Source organism: Anser cygnoides, chromosome 1, assembly GCF_040182565.1.
Source record: "Anser cygnoides isolate HZ-2024a breed goose chromosome 1, Taihu_goose_T2T_genome, whole genome shotgun sequence".
NCBI classification, from domain to species: Eukaryota; Metazoa; Chordata; class Aves; order Anseriformes; family Anatidae; genus Anser; species Anser cygnoides.
Genome location: NC_089873.1, coordinates 10,580,428 through 10,607,997, shown reverse-complemented (window position 1 = coordinate 10,607,997; position 27,570 = coordinate 10,580,428). Strand labels below are relative to the sequence as shown.

The 27,570-nt window shown below is 37.1% G+C and overlaps 1 protein-coding gene across 7 annotated transcripts in view; it reads right to left on the bottom strand.

The window, feature by feature from the left end:
* CACNA2D1 (calcium voltage-gated channel auxiliary subunit alpha2delta 1) overlaps positions 1-27,570 on the bottom strand; it is a 406,577-nt gene that overhangs the window by 317,904 nt on the left and 61,103 nt on the right. For all 7 annotated transcript variants that reach the window (XM_013180424.3, XM_048062797.2, XM_013180420.3 and 4 more), the window contains exon 3: positions 13,284-13,400. In XM_013180424.3, coding sequence (XP_013035878.1) covers positions 13,284-13,400 — 117 coding nt within the window. The remainder of the gene's footprint in view (positions 1-13,283; positions 13,401-27,570) is intronic.

Sequence of the window (27,570 nt, the reverse complement as noted above, 5' to 3'; positions counted from 1 at the left end):
TTGTCTGACTAGTAGTGATTTTATTGTAATTTTATTTTACTGAATTTTCTTGTTGAGAAATGCTTGCTTGAAAACCTAAAATTATGCACACAGTTGCAGCATCTGAGCCTTTTGCAATGATCTTGCCTGCCAAAGAACTATGTCTGAAGTCAGAAGAGAAACAAGGGAAACAAAGTGCTGGAAGATGAATATCCCCTTACTGGTCATATTCTAGAAGATGACCTGGAGCACGATGCAGCCAGCTAAGACATGGTAGAAGCTCCTCCTGCACTGTACCTAACTCTCTCCTGTTCCAAACACCTCTAAAAAAATGATTAAATGGGATGGAAGTAACTGCTATAGAACAGTTATGCATTCTCTGTAAGATAGCCTATCAAGGAGACTAGAAGAGCTAGGACTCCTTTTGGTAGGCACAAAGGCTGACAGCAGATATGGCTGACATTGTATACTAAATGCCAAAATTGTTATATAACAACAGATCTAGCAATACTGGACCAGGCAGCACTCACTGAGACCAGAGATCAGTTTAGAGCAGAGAGGAGAAAACACTTTTTAACCCAACAAATAGTGAGGTCTGGTCTGTAGCTAGTGAGCTACAGGGTGCTGTGGAGGCAGATAATACAGGCAGATTAGGGACTAGGTAAATTAATGAATAAATTTACTAACAGATACTGAAGGGAACAGGCAGAGATGTGTTCTTTAAAACTTCTAATCCAAAGATTGTGAATACTGGGGGATTACACACGTAATGGACCACGAACCACACCAGGCTTGTGTGCTCTCCCTACACAATGTTTCCCCAAATTAATGGCAGGACAGAAGACAGGCTACATAAGCAACCTTGACCGAGAAGGACATTTCATATGCTCTTACCCATAAGCTAACCACTGACTTCAGTTGTCACTCCCAATAGAAAACTGAAGTCTTAGTATTTTGCTAGAAGGGGAATTTTTTTTTGCGTGCCTTCAAACTGGCAATAAATGTAACTTGCAGCTTTAAACAGCAGGAGACCAGTATGGCTACACTTTAATGAATATAACGTCATTAACAACACAAGGTGTTCTGTCATACACTTAAACAGCACCACATATCACCAACCGCATTCAATGCAGAAGAAAGCCCTGATAAATCTGTGGTTTCTCCCTTCCACTACCTACTAGCAAGGAAGGAAAGAACAGGAGCAATAAGAAAGAAAAACGTGAAAACACAGAAAACAGAGCGCATGCCAGAAACTTCTGTCGTTCCCTGATAAAATCTCTGTCTTGCCCAAAAGGTCTTTTACTTCCAACATCACACACTGATTAGCAGACTTAACATTGTCATGAGAACAGAATAAGGAAATGCTGTGCCTGGAGACCCAAAGTCCTTGATGATTTTGCATACAACCATTAGGGAGGGTTCCATTTTAAATAATCTAGCTTTTACTTTCATTTGTGTTTTAATTCTGCCTTCTGAAATGCAAATAAAACTGAGTTACACACAAATGTTTTGAGAATTTATTAAAATTCTAAAATTCCTTCCACCAAGAAAATGGTGTAATTTGTAAGAGATGTCATATATAGATTTATTTTTTTAAAGAATAAATAAATAAATAAAAATTCCAAACTACATTCATCTTGTAATTTGATTTATTATTATTATTTTTAATGTTATTTCTATTACTAATGCATTCTGTCCACTACAACAAAGGTATGACATTTTGGCAAGCAGTCTGTTACACTGACCTTTAATTGGTTGGTAGTATGCAAAGAAACATTTCCTAGAAGCCATCTATTGGTTAAAGAAACCTGTGGAAACACTACATGTCAGCTACACTATGACATGAAGACTTACTTTGTAGAAACCCTCCTTCTCATTCATTGTACAACTGTCACACAAAGTACTCCAGGTTGAAATGAGCTCAAACACAATGCATTCTTACACTGTTTAATGCATTATTAGAAATAGATCGAGGAATATACAGATTTCACAGCATACTCAGAAAAGAAGGACTGATTCTTTGAACACAGTTACCCTGGGAAGCATTTACAAGATAAAGTGAGTGAATAAGTAAATATGAGTTACTGTGATGATGTAGCAAATCAGTCTTGGTTGAACCTCTAATATGAGGAAAAATAAGGAGTGTACAAAAAGTACATTGAGATAAATATTGGAATTGTGCATACAGCGGGGTATCAATGTTCTCAAAGAAAAGATAGTGAAAGACAAGAGCAAATGCAGAGAAGAGCCCCAGAATTATTCAAGGCCTGGAAATAAAGGCCTCACAAAGGCAGAGTTGAGGCTCAGAGGCCGGTACAGCACACAACTACCGTACAGTTTATGTGTAACTTTTGTGTGCAAATCTGGACCACTAGAGTCACACTTATATTTGGCTCTTCTCAGTTATGTTTAGTAGAGCTTCCAGAAAATAAGTGGAGCTTTCATTTCACAGAGGATTTTAAAATAGTAAAATTCATTTTTGGTTGTGACTGAAAATGCAAACTTAATGACTGGGAGAAAAATTAGGAGCATTGAGAAGGCTGGCCAAATAGCATCAGAGTACAGCAGCCAACAAAATGCCCAAGAACACTTACATTCATGTTCAGTCTTTTTAGTCAGACAGCCTTACAAACCAGATCAATTTGAGCAAAATAAATTACTAGCATGATATATTGCGATTTTGAAAAATGTGTTTTATCATGGAAAACCATTCTTTTTTAACATTTCCAACTAGCCAGGCTGGAAAACGGTCTTACACTGGTAAATTTGTCAATATATTTTTTGCTTTTTGGAGAGATGATCTGAATAAAAGTCCTTAGGTCAAAAAATAAGCAAAGGAAGTTCTCTTTGCCCATCAGGCAGAAGCACATACAACAAGGAAAACAAATATATCTGCAGGAGAAGAAACTGCCTGAGGGTAAGCCTCAGCTAAGCAGTGTAGCAAAGCCCTGGAGACAAAAGCTGGGAGAAATCCAAATAGAGAAACAACAGAGGGTTTGTGTTGCATTGTTTTGTTTTAAATCTGAGCTTCTGAATCTGAAAAAGTACCATCATAATGAAAGGACACCGAAAGAACTCTTTGGACAAAATTTCACCTTTCACAGCTGCTACATCAACCCCCCAGCTTAAGCTAACACTCACTGTGATGAGGCTATGCACCTGCAGAACATCTTTCACAAATTAAAATTGAGTATCCATAAACCGAGACTAAGAAAACGCTTGTAACACACACACAAAGAATCCCCAACAGAGAGTTTAAACAACAGCAACAACAGAATCTCTGGAAAATTAGCCATGGACAGTTATTTTGCAAGGGAATTTGCTCCAATGAATAAACAAAACCGTCTGAATAGAAAAGAAATGCTACAACAATCTTCGCTCCTGATTTCTCTACATACCAAATGGGAAAGCAACAAAGAAGCTATGGTATCAGAGACAATCTGCTGTGTAGGGAAAAGGAAAAGTTAAACTGTGAAGCTGATCATCCAATAATATGATTAGCTGCAAGCTCTTTTTAGCTTTTATCATCTCCGTCACACTTAGAAACCCTAAATGCAATACACTGCTAGCAGGACAGAGATTCAGCAGGTGTCTCTCTAAGCTAGCATACTAGATGCTATTTCAGCATTGTATACAGTTCAGGTCTACAAAAATCAAAACGATGACTCATGGCTATCTATGAGAATATAGGAAGTGGGAGGAATGACCCCCTCTTTATATGTCAAGAAGAATACAAGATCTGCAGGAGCCAGATCAACTAAGCCATGGAAAGTAAAAACACTGAAACAGGCGATATTTGTACGAACTTTCATTGCAAGCCTTCTTGATTTATTTTTCCAGACTTTTATGATGCCTTGCAAGGTACGTGAGTTAAGTGAATTTATCCTCTGAGGCATATTGCTGCATCTATAGAACCTGTATTTCAGTTAATAAAACAAGACTCCAGGCAAGACAAATAAAAACAAATTCAAATATCTGACAAGTGGACAAGTTGACAAATGTTTGACTTCATAAGTGTCACATATCACTAGCTGTCATTCCAAACCACATTTTTTGTTTGTTTGCTTGTGGTTTTTTTGTTGTTGTTGTTGTTTTTTTTGTGTTTTTTTTTTCTTCTTCAGCAGCTACAACCGACTATCAAAACAGACTATACTAACATCTGGAGATTTAAGCAAAGTTCATACAGGCTAACTAACTCAGTATTATAGTCTAAAAAAGCCTTTTTCCTAGTGTGAAAACTTGCCAGTGAAGCCAGTTTTAAAAGAATTGCAGTACTGATCTTGAACTCACCTGCAAAGTTTCTGCTGCAACTGAAGTAGCTATTTCTATTATTTGGGCCAGCTCTAGCCATGGACTGAAATATAAATCTAACACTGCAAAAAGGAGATGACAATGTCTATTCTGAACACTCGCATGAAGTATCCAGAAATAAAATTTAGACATTTCCCATCTTGGTGAATTAGTCAGAATATACAGAATTGATGGAGATATAAAAAGTAAACACATAAATAGAGCTGGAGTCCTAACTCTGTGAAATTCTACCAAATAAATACATAATGGAAAAACTTAAAGAACCATGACATACTATCATGTAAAAACATAGCATGCGTGATCTTACAGTGCTTAAACAGACAACCCTTCATTTTTTTTTGCATTTTACCAACACATCAGTTTAACTCCTGTAGGATTTCATCAGAACTTAAATCATTCCTTTTGTAATGCTGTTAACACAGTGAATATTTTCATTAAATACCTTCCATACAGCTCAAGAGTCACTCCCAGGGTGAGATAGAAAGCTAAAACAAAGGAATAAAATATTTTGAAAGATTAAACAGAAAAAAACTGCTATAACCTAACAATTCCAATGTTAGAGTGAAAACCACCAAAAAACCTTTGTATAGGTATATGCATGCACTGCCCAAAACCAAGTATAGACAAAACTCTGTTCATCTGTTTAACCACTAATTTACTTTTGTTAGTTTGCCCTTTTCTATCCATGTACATTTTCTCTTCCTACTAAGTCAGACCTAAAATTATTTTGGTGACCAACCCAGCACACAAAACATTGACTGTTCTGCATGATGACCAGCTTCTCGTGTATCAGGAAAATACAAATAAAGTGTTGGAAAGTGTTACTTGCTATGAGACAAACCACAATACAAGCTATTTTCCTTATCTGAATCTTTCCAGCTTGAGCCCTTTCCAATACAATGGTCCAGCAGTGCCTGTAACTGGCAAGTGAGTCAAAATGGTAGAAACGCTTGAAAATTAAAAAAAAAAAAAAAAAAAAAAAAAAAAAAAAAGAAGGTCAAAATGTAAGTGTTGGTTTTTAACATATTTACTGAAATTAGTTTTCAACAAGGTTTAAGTCCTTAAAATCAGCTAGGAAAGGAGAAGGGAAAGACTATGCTGTGATGAACACTCCGAAGCCATCACAGCACACCAGTAAAACTGGGGCCCCTCCCTTTCTCTGTTGATTCTATAGGATGTTGCATTGGTGTGTGAAAGAAGAAAAAGGAAATACCAAGTTCCTCCATCAACTCAAGACCTAATTCATCAGTGTCTCCTAATGACAAAATCACAGTGTTTACCATGTCATCTTTTGCAAAATATTGAGGGAAGTCAGGATTGCAGGTACTTTAGGAGTATCCAAATTACACCTCTTGAAAATAACATAATTTTCAGGTTGTAGGGCAAATACTCTGGTCTCAGTCTGAGAGCAAGAATAAATTAACATTTTGAGGGGGATGATAATGACAGCAGAGGGCAGTTGTTAGCATTAAATTGTTTCAGAAAGTGATTTGTGCACAGCTTATGTTATGGATTGGAGGACTTGAGCCTTGCGATCAGAGTGCTTAAATGGGAAAGAAGAGAACCAAGCTGCAGATCCTCCGCCCTGGTCAGATGTCTTGTTTATTTATCCTTTAGATTAAAAGATAGTTGTGTGCGTACATATATACGTGTACAGTATCTGTACTGGAATATCATTCAGATGCAACTTCAACACACCTGTACAAGTGTGTCCAGATTCACATGTGTATCCACATGTTTACACAGATATTTTTATCTCACAAACCTGCCCCAAGCCTTCATGGAGTGGTTAATCTTTAGATGTTAGGTGTGAGAATTCAGGCTTCTTTGACATTTCTGCAGCAGCTCAGGAGTCCAGTGGTTGAGCTACAGCAGAGCACTAAGCAAGAGATGCTGCCCAGTGCAGGTTCCACTAAACATGAGCAGTCAATCAAAATTTATCTATCATGTATTTTAAAAGAATAGAAAGAGATCTTGTTAGTATAAGCAATTTATCATTCACAGACAAGAAAGTAGGTGTCTCAGAATGCTATCTAGGATGCTAGGTGTGTTTTAGGGATCCAAAACAAAACTCATGTTAGAGCTTCGGAACCCTTCTCCCCCAAAATATCATCAAGCACACCTACAAAATTTATTTCAGTCGTATATATCTTTCAGACTACAGAAAAATTCCCAATCTTATTTAAAGTGGAGGGCTTCTCTGCCCAGGAATCTTGAAATACATTATAACATCTTTATTTAAGTTTTCCAGTTGCATTATGAGATACTGAAGCCTTATTCTACATGAGCAGGAAAATATGAGGGGATCTGGACAGACTTGCACAGCTGTGTTGAAACTGTATCTAAACTAACAGATAAACACTCTGAGCTCCTCAATCCCAGCCACAATGGTGCACCTTGGACACTTCCCAACGTCACATACAGGCAACCTGCCTCCTAGCACACAATCTGTGCCTCAGTTTCCATGGAAACTCACTTTCCTCAGTTTTCAGAAGAACCCAAGGCATAAAGGCTAGAATGAAGATATAATGTCTCTAGTTGAGATGTCTGAAGAAATCTGGACAATAATGTGCAAAATTGCATGTAACTCTACAGCCCCAAGAAAACAAGTAAAAGCAAATAACCCAACACAAAGCAACACAAAGAAACATTAGGCAAGAATTTGACAGTGAAAATATGAATCTCTCTCATTCTCTGGTGAAAGGTATTTTAGTGGAACTTGAGTCTTTGTTTTATACAAATAGTTATGCTGTTTCCTTTCAATATGGGCAGTAATGGAACAAAAGTTTATTAAATAATGCACTCGGTATGCATTATAGTGTTGACAACAAAGAACTGACACTGATGCAAGGCCTTCCAGAACAAGAGATTTCATTGTGGGAAAGGACGTTTACAGGGTAATATGCATACATCTGAATTTGGATAGGAGAACAAGTACAATTCATCTCAAAGTATTATACAAACAAGGAACTAACATGTAAATAACTTGAGAATGTGGAAAAGGACTTTACTGAAGCAGGAAATAGGATATTTTGATGTTGTTTCCAACATTTTCTGCAGGCTGTGCTTGAAAAGACTGTTAGTAGGTGTTCTTTAGTCATCATTTTCTCTCAACTTTAATTTTCTGTTACCTAAAAGATCTAAACTCTCTTCAGCTCAAAAAAAAAAAAAAAAAAAAAAAAAGTGCAAGAAGGTAAAACTCCAGATTTTCCTGAGATGGAACATTAGAGATGCTCCCCGATACCTAATGAGTAATGGGCTGCTCAGGTGGACAGATGAAGGCTGAGGGCTGCACAACTTATGACTCCACACTGCAGAAGAATGAGGCTGCACCTTGGGTTTAGTGTGCAGCACTGGATCAGAAACTACTTTAAGGTAAGTCAAACTTCATTTCCCTCACAACATGATGGATAACTGAAAAACAAAATCCCAAAAGCCTTTTGCAAACCACTGATTTTTTAAAATATGCTTTTCTAAAAAACACTATTCACAATTTTTAAAGTGTGACAACAAAAATTGGGATCTTTGCAAAGCTTAAGCTTACTACAGTGTTTTACATGAGTAATAAAGAAATATATCATCAGATCACCTCACATATTTATGAGTTTAAAAGGTTTTAAATTTACACAGTCTGTGGGAAAATATTCGTAACTCCTCTAACCGTATTGTATAAATATATTACAATGTCATGTACTTTTCAGTATTTCTAGTGATACTCATAAAATAGTATTTTCCAAATGCAAGTATCTTCACTTTCTTGTATATAGAAAAGTTTTTATTTATATTATTTTTGCTTCCAGCAGAACTGAAAGCTTTTGATCTGCTAGCATTATCTATGTATCTCCAGACAGCTATTGCACTGATGAATGGGGAGTACCTGAAAAGCATACAAGAACCTTTGTGAGTTTTGCCCTTAGTTACTGCAGGATACATTTTCAACAAAGCCTCCACCATCACAAACATGCAAATGCTACGTTGGTAGCACAGCTAGCCTATATACCACCTTTTAGCAGGATACATAGAGACAGAATATGAACTTGCACGTAATATCATATAAGTATGGAAATCCCACTATACTGAAGTGGTGTATGCTTGGTAACAGTTAGGACAGGCAAGTATGCAATAGTAATCAACAGTAAAGCAAAAAACGAGATGTTCACTGCTTAAACAGCAGGCTCTGTCACATGACATTCTTTGCCATCCTTAACCATGAGGCTGGTGCTTGTCTCCCTCCTTACAGCTGACACAACCCTCCTTCTCCATTGCAATTTCCTAGAAAAGTCTCCGTGTTCTTTTCATCTTTGCTTTTTCTGCTATGGTTCCCATTTTCTGGAAAAAGCCATCTAGCAAATCCCTCTGAGTTCAGATCAGGGCTTTCCCTTTTCCCCTTGTCCAGCTATACACCTATTTCAACCACCTTTAAAGCTGCTCACAAACATTTTTTCACATTAGCATGAATTCATACACATTGAAAAACAACAGTGGAATTTCTTTCCTTAGAGTGGAACAAGTCACCTTTTTCCAAATTTTCCTTAAAATCATTTCATATATAAACCAGAAATGAAATCACAATGCTTTTCCAAATTACTCAAGCTTTTACTGTGTAATGCACAAAAATAAGTAATTTTATCTTTCCTAATTAGATAGTTTTCTAGCATAAAGGTGCATGAAAACATAAATATAATTTAGTATACAAGTGTTATTTTTCATTTAAATGTGCTCTTGCAGCTCAAGGGATGCCAACATAGTATTAGAAAAGTCATCACTAATACTTATTATAACCTTGCCCAGAGATCGTCTGTGTAGCATGCCTAGGAAAAATCATAGCCATCTCTGTAGGATGCTAGTGTTTGAACAATGAACATATTGATAACCTTCACTGGCACCTTCCTCATGGCATTACTGGAGGATGTATAATCCTCTTCCATCAAATTATTTTCATGATTCAGGTCTTAATTAACACTTTGAGTCACATAAGCCCTAACAGTAAAACCCTCTGTGCGGACATTAGTAGCAGTTGGATCCAACTCCACTTCTAATTTCAGAGAAAATATGACCCCATAGATATAAAATGACTTAAACTTCAGATAAATAATTCAGCTTCACTACATAAAGTTCACAAAACGCAAACATAAAGGTAGTCTATGAAAAAAGAAGAAGCAAACATATGGAAGGTGAAGAAATTATCTTAGTAGAAAGTATCAGCTCAGATTCAGGAGATAACAAGCAAGTGTTTCATGTATAAAAAACCTTCCTAAAAATAGGAACATTTAAAAACAGGAGTCACTGAAAGCTCTGATATAAATCCAGGATAACTGCAAATAGAACAGACAGTACAAATATCTGAGCCATTAGGAGCTCTTGAGGTGATGGTATCAGGGAAAACAACATGAAGTGATCTAGAATTAATAATGATGTAAAATATGAGTCAGCAAAGAGATCTGACTAGGGCTTAAGTTAATAAAAGGGTATTTCTCCCCTTAGGTAATGTTTTTTAGGTCCTCCCCCCTCTTTATTTTTGTTATTTTTAAATCAGACTAGACCTCTGTGTACATAAGAAACAAATATTTTTAAAGAACCAGTAAGAGAACTTCCCAGAACAGCTAACCTTGGTAATAGTTGAGAAAGATGTCGAATCAGAAATCAGAAGATAAAACAAACAATGAAAATCACATTAAAAGCTTAATCACCATTGACTTGGGTTTACTAATTTGAGAGGTAATACTCATTTTTGAATGTATGGCTTTGGCTGTGTCTGGTATTTGATACAAAAGGAAAAGTACATTTTCTCAGGAACCATCTATTGACTGATCATACCCAGAAACATCTTCTGAAAAAAAAAATGTTTTTGACAAATTTTTAAAATGTATGTACATACTTAAGTTAAAAACAAACAAACTAGGAGTGACTAAGAAAGCACAATAAATTACCATAGATATATAAAAATTAGGACAAGAAAAAAGTGCACAAAATTCACAGAAATTTTTCACAAGACAAACATTAAGAATCTGACAACCTCTGCAAGTCAGAACCGCAAAATCACAGATTCCCAGAATGGCCGAGGTTGGAAGGGACCTCTGAAGATCATCTAGTCCAACCCCCTTGCCGAGAATATCTCCTAGAGCACATTGCGCAGGATGGCATCCAGGTGGGTTTTGAATATCTCCAGAGAAGGAGACTGCACAACCTCTCTGTGCAACCTGTCCCAGTGCTCTGTCACCCTCACAGTAAAGAAGTGCCACCTCATATTGAGCCGGAACCTCCTGTGCTTCAGTTTGTGCCCGTTGCTTCTCGTCCTGTTGCTGGGCACAACTGAAAAGAGACCAGCTCCATTCTCTTGAGACCCTTCCCTCAGATATTTATATATGTAAGTCAGCTCAGTCCTTCTTGAACAAGAGTAGAAGCAAGTTTCAAAAGGTCATTTCAATCAGTTTACCACGAAAAAAAAAAAAAGGGATCTTACATTTGTGTTGTAATCATGTAGTTAATGTTTGTAAATTCTTGCGATTCCCAGGCAATTAAAAAAAAAAAAAAAAGTCACATAGAAAACTTTAGAGGTGTTCCAACACTAAAAAGAAGCAGCATTGATTAGTATTTAAAGGATGGAAAATCAAATTCAGTTGTGGGAAGCAGGGGGGAACTAAATTATTGCCATCTGTTTGAGGGTGAATTAAACTGCATGAAGTAGTGAGATTGATACAGAGGTCATGCAGAAATCTTGCTGGTATGCAGAGAACCACTGTGTACATCCTAAAATGATAGCATGCAGCTAAAAATAATAAGTATTGTACATTCACTGCAGCACTGTCAGTAATGCCAACCTCAAGCACTAAAGACATCATGAGTCGCATCCTCCAAACTAATAAAACTGATTTTAAAGTCATAGGTCTTAAGCCACTAATACATTTGGGGGACTTTATTTGCCTTATTGACTTGAACATTTAAAATTATCTGAGAATTTCTGAAAAATATTTTTTTTTGAGAGAGGCTGCACTGAAAGAATATTTTTTCACTAATTTAATCTTCTTTTACTTCAGGGAACTGAATCATATTACCCTTCTGAAAGAGTGATCAAGGGCCCGCCTAAAATGAGATGGGACACCCTTCTTCCTCCATGTTCACAGAAAAACTGTTCTGGAATCTTTTCTAAAGTAAGCATGAGACACTTATTTCATTTTCTTAAGGTTTTATGATAAAAACACCATACACATGCAAAAATCTCTACAAGAATCTTGAGTCTAGGGAAAATAATAAAATTTGGCTTTGATAACTTACACATATCAGACTTACACGAGTTCACGGGAAATTGATGGAAAAAATGGTGTATTCACAAAGGTCTATAAATGACTCATAATATTTTGCAGTAATAATACAAAGTCCACAGAAAGCTACATAAACACATGCCCACTGAGTCACAAAAGGAAAGCAAACAAACTATTTTCCACCCATTTGACTGAAGCACGGAGATTTTTTTCCCAGAAAACACTGATTTACATTACATGTTAGGGAAGCTATGGAAACTGGAAGAGTGAACTCCTGCTAAGCAGAAGAAGCAGGAAAATGCATACCTCCTGTGGTACCTATGCACGGACAGCTGACTAAGCAAATGACTTCCCTAGTTTCCTCTCATCTCCTACATGAAAGTTAGTCCTCAGCATAGCATGCAGATTGATTCTTCAGCTAAGTCAACCTGTGCTGATAGAAGGACTGCTGGAGTGGAACTCATTTCCCCCAGCTTTACACACCAACAGCATAGATATATACATCTAGGCACCTCTGATAAAGAAGAGAGAAGTCCATACTCTTGGCTGTAGCTCATCCCATTTTATAGTCTTAGAACATTTCAGGTCAGTCCTGACTGAGAAGTACCTGCTTTGATCCACTGAACAAAAAGGGGCTTTAGGACAACCAGCAGAGTTTTAACGTCTACACAGTCTACACAGTAGGTGTGTAAAGTTTGGTGAATTAATCCTTCTTTCTTCTTACTTACACTTCAAATGACACATCCAAGCTCATCTGCAAGTCAAAGCGGATATGCAATTGCTCAGGGAATCCCAACCTGCTGTTCTGTCCTTTAAGTCTATTTCTAATAGCTCTACTCTATAAATGTATGTTTATGAATTCATCCAGGTGCCCCTTGTGCGTATTTGGTCACTATCATCTGAAAGGCAAACTACATTATAGGATTCATATTTTTGCAAGTAGGAGTCATAAAAAGCAATTATCCAGGTTTGGCCTTTCATAAGACGGAACAGAAAGGGACTGCTGACAAAAAAACATTTTCAAAAAATAGCTGCTGTTTATTTAAACCATAAAGAATCGTGAGATCATCATGCAGCACAATTTTCACACTAGTAGCTCAGGATTAACTTTGCTGATACAAAACATGATTGAAATACAGATTAAATTATCAAGTCAGAAATAGAATAGGTCTAGAAATAAATGTGATTCACACATGGCTACATCTGTTGAAAGAGAAGAATTAGTTGTTACCATAAAGAAAGACTGAGGAACTGAAAAGATGAAGAAAACAAATATCAACAGAATTATTTAGCAATAATACCAAAATTAACATCATAACTTCAAAGACACCATTATTTTTAAATCACTTTTTAAGAAAAATTTTCAATTCCTGTTTCCCCAGGATCATGACTGTAGAGTACAGTGATCTTCAAGTCATAAACATTCATGTGCATCACGTAGAGGGCTATTTTCTGATCTATTTATAATTTGATTTGTTACTTGGCCATGTTTCCTAATCTATCCATCAATATTATAAGCATCTGCCCTATGCCAACTAACTAATGAGTTCATTTTCTACCATGAAGTTGTGAGCTGCCTTTCTACATGTCATGTTCTGTACACATCAGGCTGACACTACCTGTAAGTGTATAGGCAGCAAAAATAACAATAAAATCAATAAAATCGTGCTTCAATAGTAGATACACATTTTTAAAAATACTAAATAGAAAACCTAACCAATTAGTACTCACCACCAAGGCCTTGGACCTGTTACTCAGTAGTTTTTCAATGTCTCTGGCTGCAATTTCCACTAGCTGACGAGGGTTGTTGGCTTCTACAGTATACAAATCTCTGTATTTCAAATATATCTGGAAGAGGAAAAAATGGAAATAAATTAAGATGGCAACTGACATTCAAAATAAGCAGTGACTTGACAGAACAAACATCAGTAAATCCTCTGTTCTTACTGGAGATCTACAGAAAGATTGTTGTTAGGATTATCCCAATGTGCTTCATGAAAGAAATACTTCACATTTTTGTTTGATATGTAAAAGGTACCGCTAAAAATCATTTAGTAAATCTTCAAAACTGACTGATTCTAGTGACTGAATATTCAACTTCTAAATTTTCAAGGAATCAGGTTCTCATAGAGGGCTAAGAAAAAAGTAAGAGGGATCTTTTAAAATGACCGAAGCTGAAACCAAATAATTACTGCTGAATTTAATTTTTCCTTGAATACTGAACAACAAACATGCTTTTGAAGTAAATAATTTAAATTACGCTAATGCAATTGATTTAGTCCCTTATCTATTTATTCATTTTATAGTATAAGTATTCATGAGGAAAGAAAAGAGGAAGAGGAAGGAAAAATAAATAAGAGAAAAAAGGCAAAACAAAAAAAAAAAAGGGAAATGTTAAAAAAATAAAAGGGAAGGGGTAAAAAAGAGGAAGGGGGTAAGGGATGTTTCTTCTCTGTCATGAATAAAGGTCGTTTTTGGTGAGGAACCATTGTTGTTTACAAAGCAGAGCACATATAAATGAGATAATTTGATTTGTTAAACAAAGCCGCTACAATGAGCAGCGTACAACCACGAGAAGTAAAGAAGAAAAAACAGAAAAAAATCATTTGCCTATGTCTGTCCTGGATAGAACTGTACAAAGAAAGAAAAATATATTGTTTGGCAAAAGAAAACTAAAAGTGGATACCTTATGGCTAGATGGGCAAATGGGGAGAACTAATTTATGCAACCAACAGATGGCCTGAGTTTACTCAAGTACTCTGCCTCTCCGAAAGGCTGCCTGATGGGGCTGTGCTGTCTCCCGGGAAGTAATTCCAGGCACACACAGGAACAGGTCCAGCACTAATGTGCTGGCTACAAGCCAGCACAAGAACTGAGAAACTGCAGACCAGGCTGAGTCTACCAGCCCTGCCAGGTTTTTCAGGTTAAAGCCATGGAGACCTTAAAGAGACTCACCAAATCTGTCTTCCTCTGATGCTTGTAGCTGATGGGTGTTATTGCAAGTAAATTTCTGACAACTACAGTTATATCTGCAAATTTTTATCAGGCACGTCTCATAAGTTGTCAAAGGTTTCCATCACTTTTGAATTTCAGAACACTGATTTATTTACTTATTTATTTATTTTCCTACAGAAATGCTGTCCTTCCATCAGTAATTAAGTAACTGGAATATGCTCTAATTCTTGGTATAGTAGCAACAGTTTTAAAAATTCAGTGCATCAAAAGTAGAAAAGCACTACAAAGAAAGATAGTTTATAACAACCACTGATTATAGTTTGGATGTTTTTGAGGTGCTTGATTTTCAAAATTGTCACAGAGAAATTTTATCTCAGGAACACAACAAAATCTCTTTTTGCTGTTGTTGATAATGAAAGAGTTTAATAGTATAGCTGAAAATTACCCCCAAAAAAACAGTAATAAATTTTACGTTACAACCAATCACTACAGAATTTCTTACATTTTTCCCTGAAAAACATCAACTTTTCACAGGATTCTGAGTTAAATTGAATCTGGAATTAACCTTTGAGTACAGAGCAAAGTTATAGTAAGCCATACTTGTAAGGGTTCAAGAACCTGGAAGAAAAATATACGTTTTCATCCCTATGTGTAATCCATTTTTACAGCAAACTTGACCCTGTAAACCCCCATCTGAAAACATTCCAGTTTTTCACACACCCCACTGCTGTAGGGAATTTGTTCCCAAACCTCCCATCCTGGGTGACTTGAAAGCTGTGGACTATCAAAGTGTGGTCTAGTGGGAGCACACTTAATAATAAGAACAATAAAAAAGAATATTTTCTTTTTATCAGCTATAAAAATAGCGCAAAAGTCCAAGCCATTTAACAGAGATAGCAGCCACAAATGACAGCAGTCCTGTTCATACTTCAACTTAAAACCTTCATAACCTGCATTATTGGTCCTGCCACTGAGAAAGCCCAACTACAAGGTAGGCTTCAGAAATGACTGCATGTCTTTAATTTAAAAAAATGAAAATCAACACCTCTTCCCCTCCCACTCCACTCTAAAAAACACCCACCCCCCCCCAAAAAAAAAAAAAAAAAAGACTGAGTCTTGCACAAGATCTCCAATAGAGTTGAGTTGCTGACTCTTCTCCTCCTCCTCTATGTTACCCTACTCCAGGGCTCGTAGCACCTATCTCCCCTGTTAGTATCAATGGTGGAAGATTTATCCCACAACATCTTAAACAAAAGGCATCAGAAGTAACTCAGAACTTGACACACTCCTTTATTTTCCTGAACCATGAGAACCACCAAGGAACAGCGTAAGAAATATTCACTAATTATTTAAGAGGGGTGTACATAATTTATTTGTTGCCTGCTCCCCTTTTCTCTACCTCAGTTCTAACACTGAAGCAGTTCAGTGTAGCAGCACATGGGGAAATGATAGACGCCTCAGAATTTGGCTCTCTGTAACAAACTTTTCATTCTCAAAGCCTCCCACCTCACAGTCAAACACAATTATCAAAAGCTCATCTCAAATAGCCATAAAGGGCCTTATCAGCAAAGGTGTGCTCATTCGCTTTTCAAAATGCAATTTGGCAGGCTCCATGGCTTGTTAAGAAGAGCTAATTTGAATACAATTTATGAAATTGCTTTGACCAAGTGAATGTAAGTTTCTGCTGGCTTTTACATCTAAAATCATTTTTAGTACTTTAATCACTAATGTTCCGCTAAAAGCTCTCCAAATTGTCAGTAAAACCCTAGCATTTTTCAGAGAATAAAGCCTCATTGCATGACTAAGTAAAATCCGTAAGGTCATAGCACAAAAAATGCTTTAATTTTTCTCTGAAGTCAATAGCCATGGACTTTTGAATTTAGGAAAGAATGTATTAAAATGGCTTTCTAAATGCTAAATATTTATTCTGGTATAATAAATTGCAAGGTTTTAGAGAAGAAATATGATGGGGGGGTATCATATGAATATGAAACAACACAAGATCAAGGACAACAGCTGAATGTGGTAAAGATGAAAAAAACTGCCTGTTCCTCAGCTGAACATGCCCCTCTTCATTCAGTCTTCAAGGACATATTTATAAATCCCCTACAAAGAGACATTCTTCTTGCTTTCTACCAGACTTGCCAGGGAAAGTCAAACATTTCTGTACAAATTGAGAGAATGAAAGATGCACATTCATTGCATGACTCTTTCTACATTGTGGCAGGCGTTGGCCTGGGCTTGTAAGGCTGCAGTTTTATTTCAATGGCCCTCATGCTCTATCACAGTTAGAAAATCTAGCTTCTCATACAAGTTCCTGAGAGTAATAAATTATCTGTTTTGGATAGCCAGCAGTCTTGGCATTATTTCCAAAGATTACCCAAATAACAAAGAATAATAATTCAAGTTGAGTCATTCTAAACTACAGCAGAATTCCGTTCCCCTTTTTTTTTTTTATTTATTATATTAACTGTCCGTTTCCCAATTTACGAAAAAAAGGAGCCACTTCTTCAAACAGTGCTAACCTAGCTGAGGTCCCAACACAGGTCTGGGATGCGTACACACCAATCTCAGTTCCACCACCAAGTACTTGTATGGACGTAAGGTGTCATATGAGATGAGGTCCTCAGAAGTTGAAACTCAGAATTTCAACTGTTAAACAATAATAATATGTCTTTTCCTACCTTAAAATGTGCTTTGGAATAGAGGAACAAAATACCTCAACCTTAATTGTCTGTACAAAGGTAAATCTATTATGCTTGTGCTACTTTGATACTACTTCCAATACCAGATAGCCCAGCTAGGCTGGTGTGACATGTTGGTGAACAATCAATATTTATAATCAGTCTAGACCAGCTGAAGATTATTATGAAGGTAAAACTACTGTTCAAAGACACTACTGTGCTTCAGACCACAAATCGACAAAAACTTTGAGATACTTTGAGTGTTTTTGAAATCTGGAGTTGGTTTTACAAGCTTATATACTAAAGCAGTTAACTTTTTGAATAAAATTTGAATTGAGCACAAATTAATTAACAGTTTTTCTATTAATCTGTTCTTGCCTTCCCCCTACTTTTGGAGAGGACATCCCTTGGCCAGTTCCTTCAAGGTCCTACCAAAAAGTCTCTAGCCTTCTGTTGTGATGGGGGCCTGCTTATGAACCTGCTTTCTGGTCTTTTTATAGGTCTCCCATCAGTTTTTATTTCTGTTACGTGCCTGTGGGTGAGCATGTATCTCTGCTGACCTGTGTCAAGGTCCTGAGTGCGCTAATGGGAATTAATGACCATGACCTGCCTCACAGGGATCCTCTGCCTGCACCCCTGTGCGTGGGCTCCATTTCAGCCTAGTCCTGGGCTGCTACTCTGTAGATATGACTGTTTCCAGCCCTACCTCCTGAATGGACCTTGGATCTATGCCATAGGTAGTTGGTCTCCTAGATGGACATCTCAGATGTTTGTTATAGCTTTTTTCCAGTCCTATTTCTTGGATTAACTTTGGACCCACGTTGTAGCCTTTTCTCCAGCCTGTCCCTAGCCCCATCTCCTTTTGCTCCTAACTGGAGGCCCTGGATGAATCCTGGACCTGGTTCATTGCTTCTCAGGTCTGAAGCTGCTGATAGACTGTTACCAGCATCCAGCTCCCTTACAACAGCATAGTACTAAAATCTCCCCTCCCTCCCTGATTCAGGTGGAAGCTATACAAAGGAAACATTACCTCAGCATTATCCGCCTGGAACTAGGAGAACTGGGGAACACTTGTCACAGATATTTGCACATTTCTTTATGAGGCCATCCCAGATTTACTACCTGTGGCTGAGAAAGAGCTAATCTGACACCACTTTCAGAGCCAGCACCTCTCCAATACACAACTCATGCACCAGCAACTCCAGAGCACTTTACTTATTAGCTGCTGCAGAGTATGTCACAAAAGGAAAGAAATAGCTTAGGTACAGAGCTGTCCTCAAACTAAAAGAATGTTCAGAGACTTCAGTGTTGGGGGGCTAGATGCAGAAACACCCCGGCGTCTGGAGGTCACTGCTGGGGTCCAGCCCAGCTGACAGGTTCAAGTTAAGTTCTGTACTCCCAACCAGGGAGTGCTGCTTTGGGCACCACTCAACACCAAAGCTGGTTCTGTGCATTGGATAATTCTCTGCTGAAACCAGCAAGAACTGATGAGCAATGTCTGCTCTTTGCTAACACTTAGTTTGAGATTTATGTAGCTCTGAAATTTCTAAACCTAAGGCTAAGCAAGCATCCCAAGTCACATTTATAGCTACTGAAAGAAACAGGCATGTCCAGAGGTTTTATTCTCAGAGTATTTGTCTGCCTCTTATCTAGACAATAGAGTTGACTTACTGTTCTTGAATGAAGCAAAATCCTTGCTTAATGAACCATATCAGAGTATCAAATAAAAATGTAGCTAACGGGATAACTTAAAAAGTTTTTCTAATCTGTAAATCTACTTTAACTCAGTCCAGAATTGTTGTTGAGTTCATTCATTGCCCTCCATTTCCCCTCTCCCTCTCTGTAACAAAATGATATAGATTGACCCAAAAAATTATTCCTGGAGAGAAAGGAATCATCTTGCTTGAAATTAAAAAAAAAAAAAAAGTACATTTCTTACTGAAATTTCAGGTAAAGTTTTGAAAACAAATATTCTGACAAAATTATACTGATTTATCAGAAAAAAATCAACAAATTATTCATTTTTGGCTTCATGAGAGCTATGAAGTTACATGTCATGATCTCACGTATGTGAGAAAAGCAAAGAAGGGGTGACTGTTTGAGAGACATCTAAATATATGAAGAGATCTTGGAAGCAGGAAAGAAGACAAAATCACTCCAATCAAAGAGTCATTATTACTGCTAACTTTTTATTGCTGTGGGTATTTTCCTTTAACTCAAATTTTGAACAGTCACAGACAACTATGTAATCTACCCAAAGGGAAAAAATTCTGTCTTCTCACTATCATATCCTATTTTCAAAGTTACAATTTGTATTTCTAATACGTCAGAGATTTTTTTTTTTTTTTCTGACAAGATGTTTCTTTTCTTTGAATCACAAGTGATCCATTGCAGAACACATTGAAAAATGTTCCTTCTCAAGTTCTGTACACAAAGAAATCAGACTGAGTACTTTAAATGTGTCTTACTCTCTGCTTTATATGATGTATAAATAAGATTACAGTTGCTCCCTAGCAACCTGCTGATGCCTTCATTCTTGAAATTCATGACAATAACACAAAGGAAAAAACAATAGTTGACTGTATCTGTTGCTTTTCAGAACCACTTGCCTGATCACTGACTGCTGTTAAGATCTGAGATGACATGTGACATGGCAGCTGCCACTTTGAAAGCCATGCCATATCATAGCAGTGATGTACACATTAGGAACAAAATTATCACAGAGAGTTCATTCCTAGGTAATATGTGCAGGCTGAATTCAATTCTGCACCATTTTGGAAACACTTATGTCTCAGTTAACATTAGAAAGAATCTAAGTAGTACCAGAGTCAATTGGCTCACTCAGGTGCCTACTCAAAGGAAAGCAGATAATCAGGGATACTTTGCAGGATGGAATCATCAGACACTTTCAACAGCTTATAATTAAGAAAGTAGTCTAGAGGACTTTAAAATTAAGAAGTAATTTTTGTAATTGTTATTTTGCATTCAAATCTTCATAAAACATGAGTACCTCTGCTTTTGTACCAACATCAAAGATGGATCTGAAAATCCCCTTTAATTAAAAAATGTAGTTAAGGCATGTGATTTTGTTTCACAGTGATGGCAGTATAGTACTAAGCAACAAGACTACATCATTTAATGCTTTCACAGCATTTTCAGATTTTAGCTCAAACTTTTAGCTGATACTGGATGAGAACCCTTGAATCCCAACCCATGCAGTGAGTAGAATGTTTACAAGTGATTTGTTTTTTTTCTTGTAACAGAAGAAAAGTAGAAAGAAAGCGTTTTATATTTCTTCTGCTTTTCTGGCATATTTTGAGGTGGGCACTTGTGTCATTTGTCAAACTCATTTACTTTTAGGAAATTTTATCCTGCCTCAGCTGCTGTTAATGCCATTTAACACCTACTGACTCTCCCCAAATGTTATTTTTATTCATAGGGTATTAGCAAATTCTATTTTGATGTTTTACTAACCAGAAAACTTGGAAATTGATTAGCTTTCTTGATTAGTTACAACCATTATCTATATATGACCATAAAGTGAGGCAAGAATAGGACAGTTTTTCTTAGTGTTAGGACAATTTTTATTAGTGTTAAAACCAGTGGAAAGCTGTAAATGAACCAAGAACATTTTTTTCACAAAGATTATCCAGATCATCAAATAGTAATTAAAACTACAGTAATATTAGGCTACCCCTTCCTTCCCTTGAGCCTGAACAAGCTTTGTTAATGCAGCCACCTATTCTTAATGACTTACAGCTGATTTTGCCTGCTGGAAGAAGGAACTCTTCAAAATGCCATTTTATTGCTAAGGGAGCAGAGGGAGAGCATCATCTGCAAATAATAAATGAGGCTCCCTGTGTTTTGACAATCTCTTAATTTCCATTTGGATTACAAAGAGAACTTGCAGATGTGTCTTGAAATTTTCCAGTCTGCATTTTTAAAAGTGATTTAATTTTACTGACCTCTTGACATTGGTTAGCAATGTGTAAACTCAACAGAATTTAGTTTGAAGGATTCTATTTTTAACGTTTCCAGCTTTAGTATTTGGTTGTAGAGCATGGTAGTGGCAGTGGTATACCACTCAAATGAGACATACCTTTGTAAATACTGTATTATAAAAATCAAGTTTCTGTATTTTGGTAATCTCTAACCAGTCTAACCCATTTCATATATTATTTTAAATCTTGTAAATGGACTCCAACTTCTCAATGATTACATGAAATGCCTAGGTTTCACTGTAACAACCCATTCATAACAATGTTCAAGAGATTCCATTCTAAAAGTAATCTTGGACTCATTTCCCATCACCACACCCCATTCCAACAGCAAACTGTTGTCCTCGCCTTAGGGATGAGGCAAAAGACACAAATGTAAATGGTGTACAATAGCTAATTTATGCTTACAATTCAGGCGTTTCAGAGCACTAGCCTCATACTCAGCCCACTTACCTATTCCAAATTTCTGATAAACGATCTATAACATTTCAAATTACTGAGGGCATAAGAAAATTTAGAGTTGGTTCCATGTTTTCAGATTTTTCTCCTTCTGCTCCTGAGAAAAACGGTGTAAGAAAATGCACATTCACAGAAAACTGCAGTTATAGACCTGCTAGAATCACCCATAGAAATGGCGTGAACTCAAGAAATTTTCATCTAATATAAAACCAGTAATCCAATGAAGTTCCAAGAAATGCTTCAATAATTTCAAAACACCTGTGATTTTTGTTTTGTTAGTTTTGTTTTTAATTTTCTTTTCCAAATGACACTTTAAAATTTAGTTGCGTTTAGGTTTTATGACTTAAAATTCCTCTTTATTTTACTTGAGGTTAAAAAATATTTTAGACTTTTGTTCTCTTAAAGAAAATAAAAAGAAACAAAAGGAGAACAGAAAGGATACAATACTTTCTGACTTTTGAGACCAGCCATTATGACTCCGACTCTGTGCCACAATCTATTGCCTGCTTATGAAAGACTCCTTGATTCCCATATTCAACTTCTTTAACCACTTGCTCTCCTTTCCTACAGCACTAGACAATACACCCAGGGCATGCAGTGAACAGCTTCATGGTTATCCTGGCATTAGTTATTTTATTTTTTTCCGGTTTCAGGGGTGATGAAGGATGGAGACTTCACACATTCACATCAATATATTTCTGTTTGATCAGAAGTCATAAGTGTCTAAAAATTCAGGGTTAAAATAGTGACAAATTAATCAGAATCTATAACAATCAGAACAACCAAATGAAATTCAGACTTGCAAAATCCATAGAAAAGGCCTTCAGAGAAATGCAAACTAATTGCATTTGGGATGTTATTCTTCAAATCAAACCTACTTAAAAAAATCAAGACCTCACATTTCTCTTTTATACTTTCCTTAGTCATAAAACTCTCCATTACTTCAACCTTAACAAGGATGAATGTAGTATATTCTGGAATGTGGCCATATATCCCCTAGGTCCATCTGGTAGTTCATCAGAAAACAGCATGAGGTACAAAACTCTTTGCCTTTGGCTAAACCATATTCAAGCTGAATCCAACCTGATAAATACAGTAAAGAAGAAAAGAAAAAAAAAAAAAAAGAGTACAGCTAGTAAAAATACATGGAAATTTAAATTCTCTGTATCGGCTTAATTGTTTGAATTAATAATTCCAAATTTATATAAAGTGTTCACTAATTCATTCCGTTACCTTTATGATTTTTAATGAAGAGCAACATGATGCAGATCACAGAGAAAAATAGTAAGAATTAAAACATTTACTGCCAACTTTTCTGTCAAGCCACCTTTCACACCAGGAATTTCAGACCACCTATGATGACAGTAGGGAAGACACATGCAAATAGAAATTTTACATTCATCTCAAGAAAGCTGCTAAAGCCTCCCCTTGCACAGATCTCTATACAGTTAATGAAGAGATCAAGGAAAGCTCTATATGACAGGTTCTCTAGATAAAAATTTAGTGGCATATGACAGCTTCTACAGATGAAAAGTTAGTGGCATGCCTCTATCTGTGGAGCTTCTAGAACATAACAGTGTTTTTGCTGAAATTTGTAATAATTCCAACAGAAAATTACCATTAGGTTATAATTCCTTCTGGCAGAAGGAAACCTTCCTGAACATTCATGCTCCAGGGCAGCTCAGAGACCAGTGTCTTAAAAGTCACTCGTCTCAGCTAAACTCTATGGACTGATCCAAGGACCTGAAAATCTGAAAGCACGGACTGGGAATCTGCTGCCAATCTGAGTGCCTCAGCAGACTCCCACCATCTGTGTGTTAAGCACATAGACCTCACACTGAGCAATGGCTGAAATGTGCTCACGCAGAACCGTGGCTGCGTGTTCGGCAAGAAAGAGCTAATTATTCTAAAATAGTATTCAAGACAGAAAATAAATAAAAAATATCTAACAGTTGCTGGTAGACTGACTCTGTGAATGGAACTTGTTGCCACATAACAAACACCCGTGTGTAGCTCTGTTTCATTTTGGATTCATAGAATCATAGAATCATAGAATATCCCGAGTTGGAAGGGACCCATAAGGATCATCAAGTCCAACTCCTGGCACCGCACAGGTCTACCCAAAATTTTAGACCATGTCACTAGGTGCACAGTCCAATCACTTCTTAAATTCAGACCGGCTTGGTGCAGTGACTACTTCCCTGGGGAGCCTGTTCCAGTGTGCAACCACCCTCTTGGTGAAGAACCTCTTCCTGATGTCCAGCCTAAACTTCCCCTGCCTCAGCTTAACACCGTTCCCGTGGGTCCTGTCACTGGTGAAAATGGAGAATAGGTCACCTGCCTCTCCACCCCCCCTCGCAAGGAAGTTGTAGACTGCAATGAGGTCCCCCCTCAGCCTCCTCTTCTCCAGGCTGAACAGGCCCAGTGACCTCAGCCGCCCCTCATATCTCTTCCCCTCTAGGCTCTTCACCATCTTCGTCACCCTCCTCTGAACACTCTAAAACAGTTTAATGTCCTTTTTGTACTGTGGTGCCCAGAACTGCACACAGTACTCGAGGTGAGGCCGCACCAGCGCAGAGTAGAGCAGGACAATCACTTCCCTCGACCGACTAGCAATGCCGTGCTTGATGCATCCCAGGATATGGTTGGCCCTCCTGGCTGCCAGGGCACACTGCTGGCTCATATTCAACTTGCTGTGAACCACATCCCTTTCTGCAGGGCTGCTCTCCAGCGGCTCATCGCCCAGTCTGTACATATAGCCAGGGTTGCCCCGTCCCAGGTGCAGGACCTGGCACTTGCTCTTGTTAAACTTCATGTGGTTGGTAATTGCCCAGCTCTCCAATCTGTCCAGATCTCTCTGCAAGGCCTTTCCACCCTCCTCCGAGTCCACAACTCCAAGTTTGGTGTCATTGGCAAATTTGCTCAGAACACCTTCTAGTCCTACATCCAAATCACTTATAAAAACATTGAAGAGGACTGGCCCTAAAATGGAGCCTTGAGGGACCCCACTAGTGTCCATCCGCCATCATACTTCATCTCAGCATGAATATCATTTAAAGGCCAAGTCAGTCTATATGGGTTCACTCTACAGCTCCTGGGACTGTAATAATAGCATGCCTTATGAACATCATGCATGGATTGTTTTTACAGCAATGTACCAAAAAGGAAACAGATTCAGAGACTAGATTTCCTTGGAACAGCATCTCTAACTGCTGTTTTGTTCGATTATGCCATTGCTTGAAAAGGTTACACTGTACAAGATGGCATTTCTTTGCCATAGTAGTTACAGTGAAGCTCCTGTGTGTTTGTCACGTCAAAGCTCTTAACAGACCCACATTTTTAATGCAGTGTTTATGTAAAATAGGATTCTCTTCAATCAGTTTGGAACAGACAGGCTTGTGCATAGCTATAAGGCATATTCTCTACTCTGAGGTCTTCCTCTCTGTGTACTGCAAGGATCCCTCCCTCTTCTCTCTTGTCCCTAGAGGTATTTTAGGAGTTGGAAATCAAACGCATACTTGTTGTAGTTTATTAGATTAAAAGAGCTGTCAATTAGCTTAGTCATGGGCCTTTGCTGTGAAATGTCTATGTGAAAATAGAAGTTGAGCATACTTCCATCAAAATGTGACTACTTATTTACTTAATCTTGTAGTTCAATAGGATCTCTACCTATTTTTTTCAGCATGCTGAGGTAACTCTTCATAGGTAAAGAACTTGACTTTGAACTTTGTGTGCGATTTTTTCTTTACTAAGATAGAACATCTACAGATAAATGAAGCTAGTGAGATAAGATACATGCTCAATATTTATTTTGCTGCATGGATTTTAAATTTTTTTAAAGTGCTGCCTATACCTTCTTTATTTTTTTCCCTGAAAGTCTATTTGCTCTGTAGAGACTGCTATCATTCTTACCAGAGCAGCTTCATAATGCCTGACAGCACAGAGAGTTCACAAATAGGACAAAGTTACATGAACCCTTTTAAGTTGAAATGACAATTACATCACTATTTTATATTTTAAAACACATCATTTATACCATTAAAGGGCATATACTAAGCTGTGCCTTTTTCGAAAGATATTTAAAGAAGCATGTTAGACATCTTGTACCTCCTTAAAGATTTTACAGTGTATCATGTAATCTTGCTTTCAAGTCTCAATTTGTTGTACATACAAAACCACCTTATGAACATTCCCTTTGCTCTTCTAGGGGAAAAAACGTCTATTAAATCATGGAAAGTACCAAAAAATACCCTTTTCATCTCAGCAACTACAACAGCAGTAATATCAAGCTATGTCCTCTCTTTTTTACATTATGTAAAAATGGTTAAAATTTGTTTTGTTTTCTTCTCAAAAATAGTTTTTACCTGCTTGAATTGTAAATCAAATGTTAGGCATAATTCTTAGCTAATGTAAATCGGAGTAATCCACTGAAGTCAGTGGAGCTCTGCCAGTTTTCAACCAGCTGACTATTTTGGCATCTTGAATCCTGACTTCCTTACTTGTTGAACCAATCTTCACATTACTGTGATGAAGATATTACGTACGTATTAAATCCAAGTTGGAATTCTCCCAGATCTTGCTCTAATTCCCAATTAATGTCCAAAAAAAAGCAGTATTTAAAAATGTACTTAAGAACTATTTTTGGAAGACTCTTTTGAGACCATTCCCAGACAGTATAAGTAAGACTTGAGAGATACAAGGAGCGACTGCATTTTAAACACAATCAGTCTTACTGATAAAGAACTCACATTTATGTGGCACTAGTATTTGTGTTGATATGTACTGCCAAACTAACAATCTACCACAACAAATTCATAGGAGGAATGATCTTTTATTAAAGCTCTAAATAAGGAAATGAAAATCTGAGCCCAGTATCTGGTTGGATCAGGATTCTCTGCATGGTCCTTACTCACTAATTTAGCAAAGGAGTAAATGAGCATCGATATATTAAAGAACGTTTTCTCTGTGCACTTTAAAAAAACACTCAACTCTCACCTGCCTCTCCATCTCTTACACACAATCATTTTCTCTGTTCCTTCTACTCCCGTTATACTGGTAGTTTTGTTTAAGGCTATGGATAAGAGCAGTTTAGAACTTCTCATTCACTGGAATCCAAGCATTTTTGGCAGTTTTGCTTACCACAGGTATTGCTGTCATCACTGCTAACAAGAGAAAGAGTTGATGAAATATCCATTGGCATAAACATATTCATGTTTTCAGAAACAGTCACTATTGAAGTAATTCACTAAATAAAATCCCAAATAATTTCTCCTTTTTAACACTATGTGGAATATTTATGATTATATAATCATTTATGCATACCGTAAAGATGTTTTCAGAAGTTGTTATTAATGCAATGGTTTACAATGGCTCTATTATCTGTCCAAAAGCAAGAGGAATGTTGTTAGTCACCAGGACAATATTGTGATTCCAAGTAACTTTAAGAAATCTTTCAGAGAAAAAAAGAAAAGGGAACCCTCCTCTGAGGGGATTCATTTCCTAAACGTGAGTCCATTAAATTCAGTACATGATGAATATAAACACCTTAAAGATAAAAAAAAAAAGTTCTCTCACTGGATGTCTGCATCCACTGACTTTTATGGAGACACTAAACAGTCACATAACAGTTTTCTCACTTAATTTTGAAGGTGTTTTATTCTGAGTTTCTTTATTCGTATGGAAGTAGATGTTACATTTTGAGTTTTACATTCTTTCTCCCCCAGTCTAAAATCACATATATCAAGAGTTCTGTCAGTGCTTATGCCTCTCCTATGCCTCTCCACTGTGGCCAGAAGATAGTATTTCACAGTTCTCCAGAACAGACCATTGTGTAGTATAATTTCCAGCTGTATAAACAGACACAAACATCAAACTTACGTACAAGTATGTATAACACCAGTGAACCCCAAGACATCTCAATAA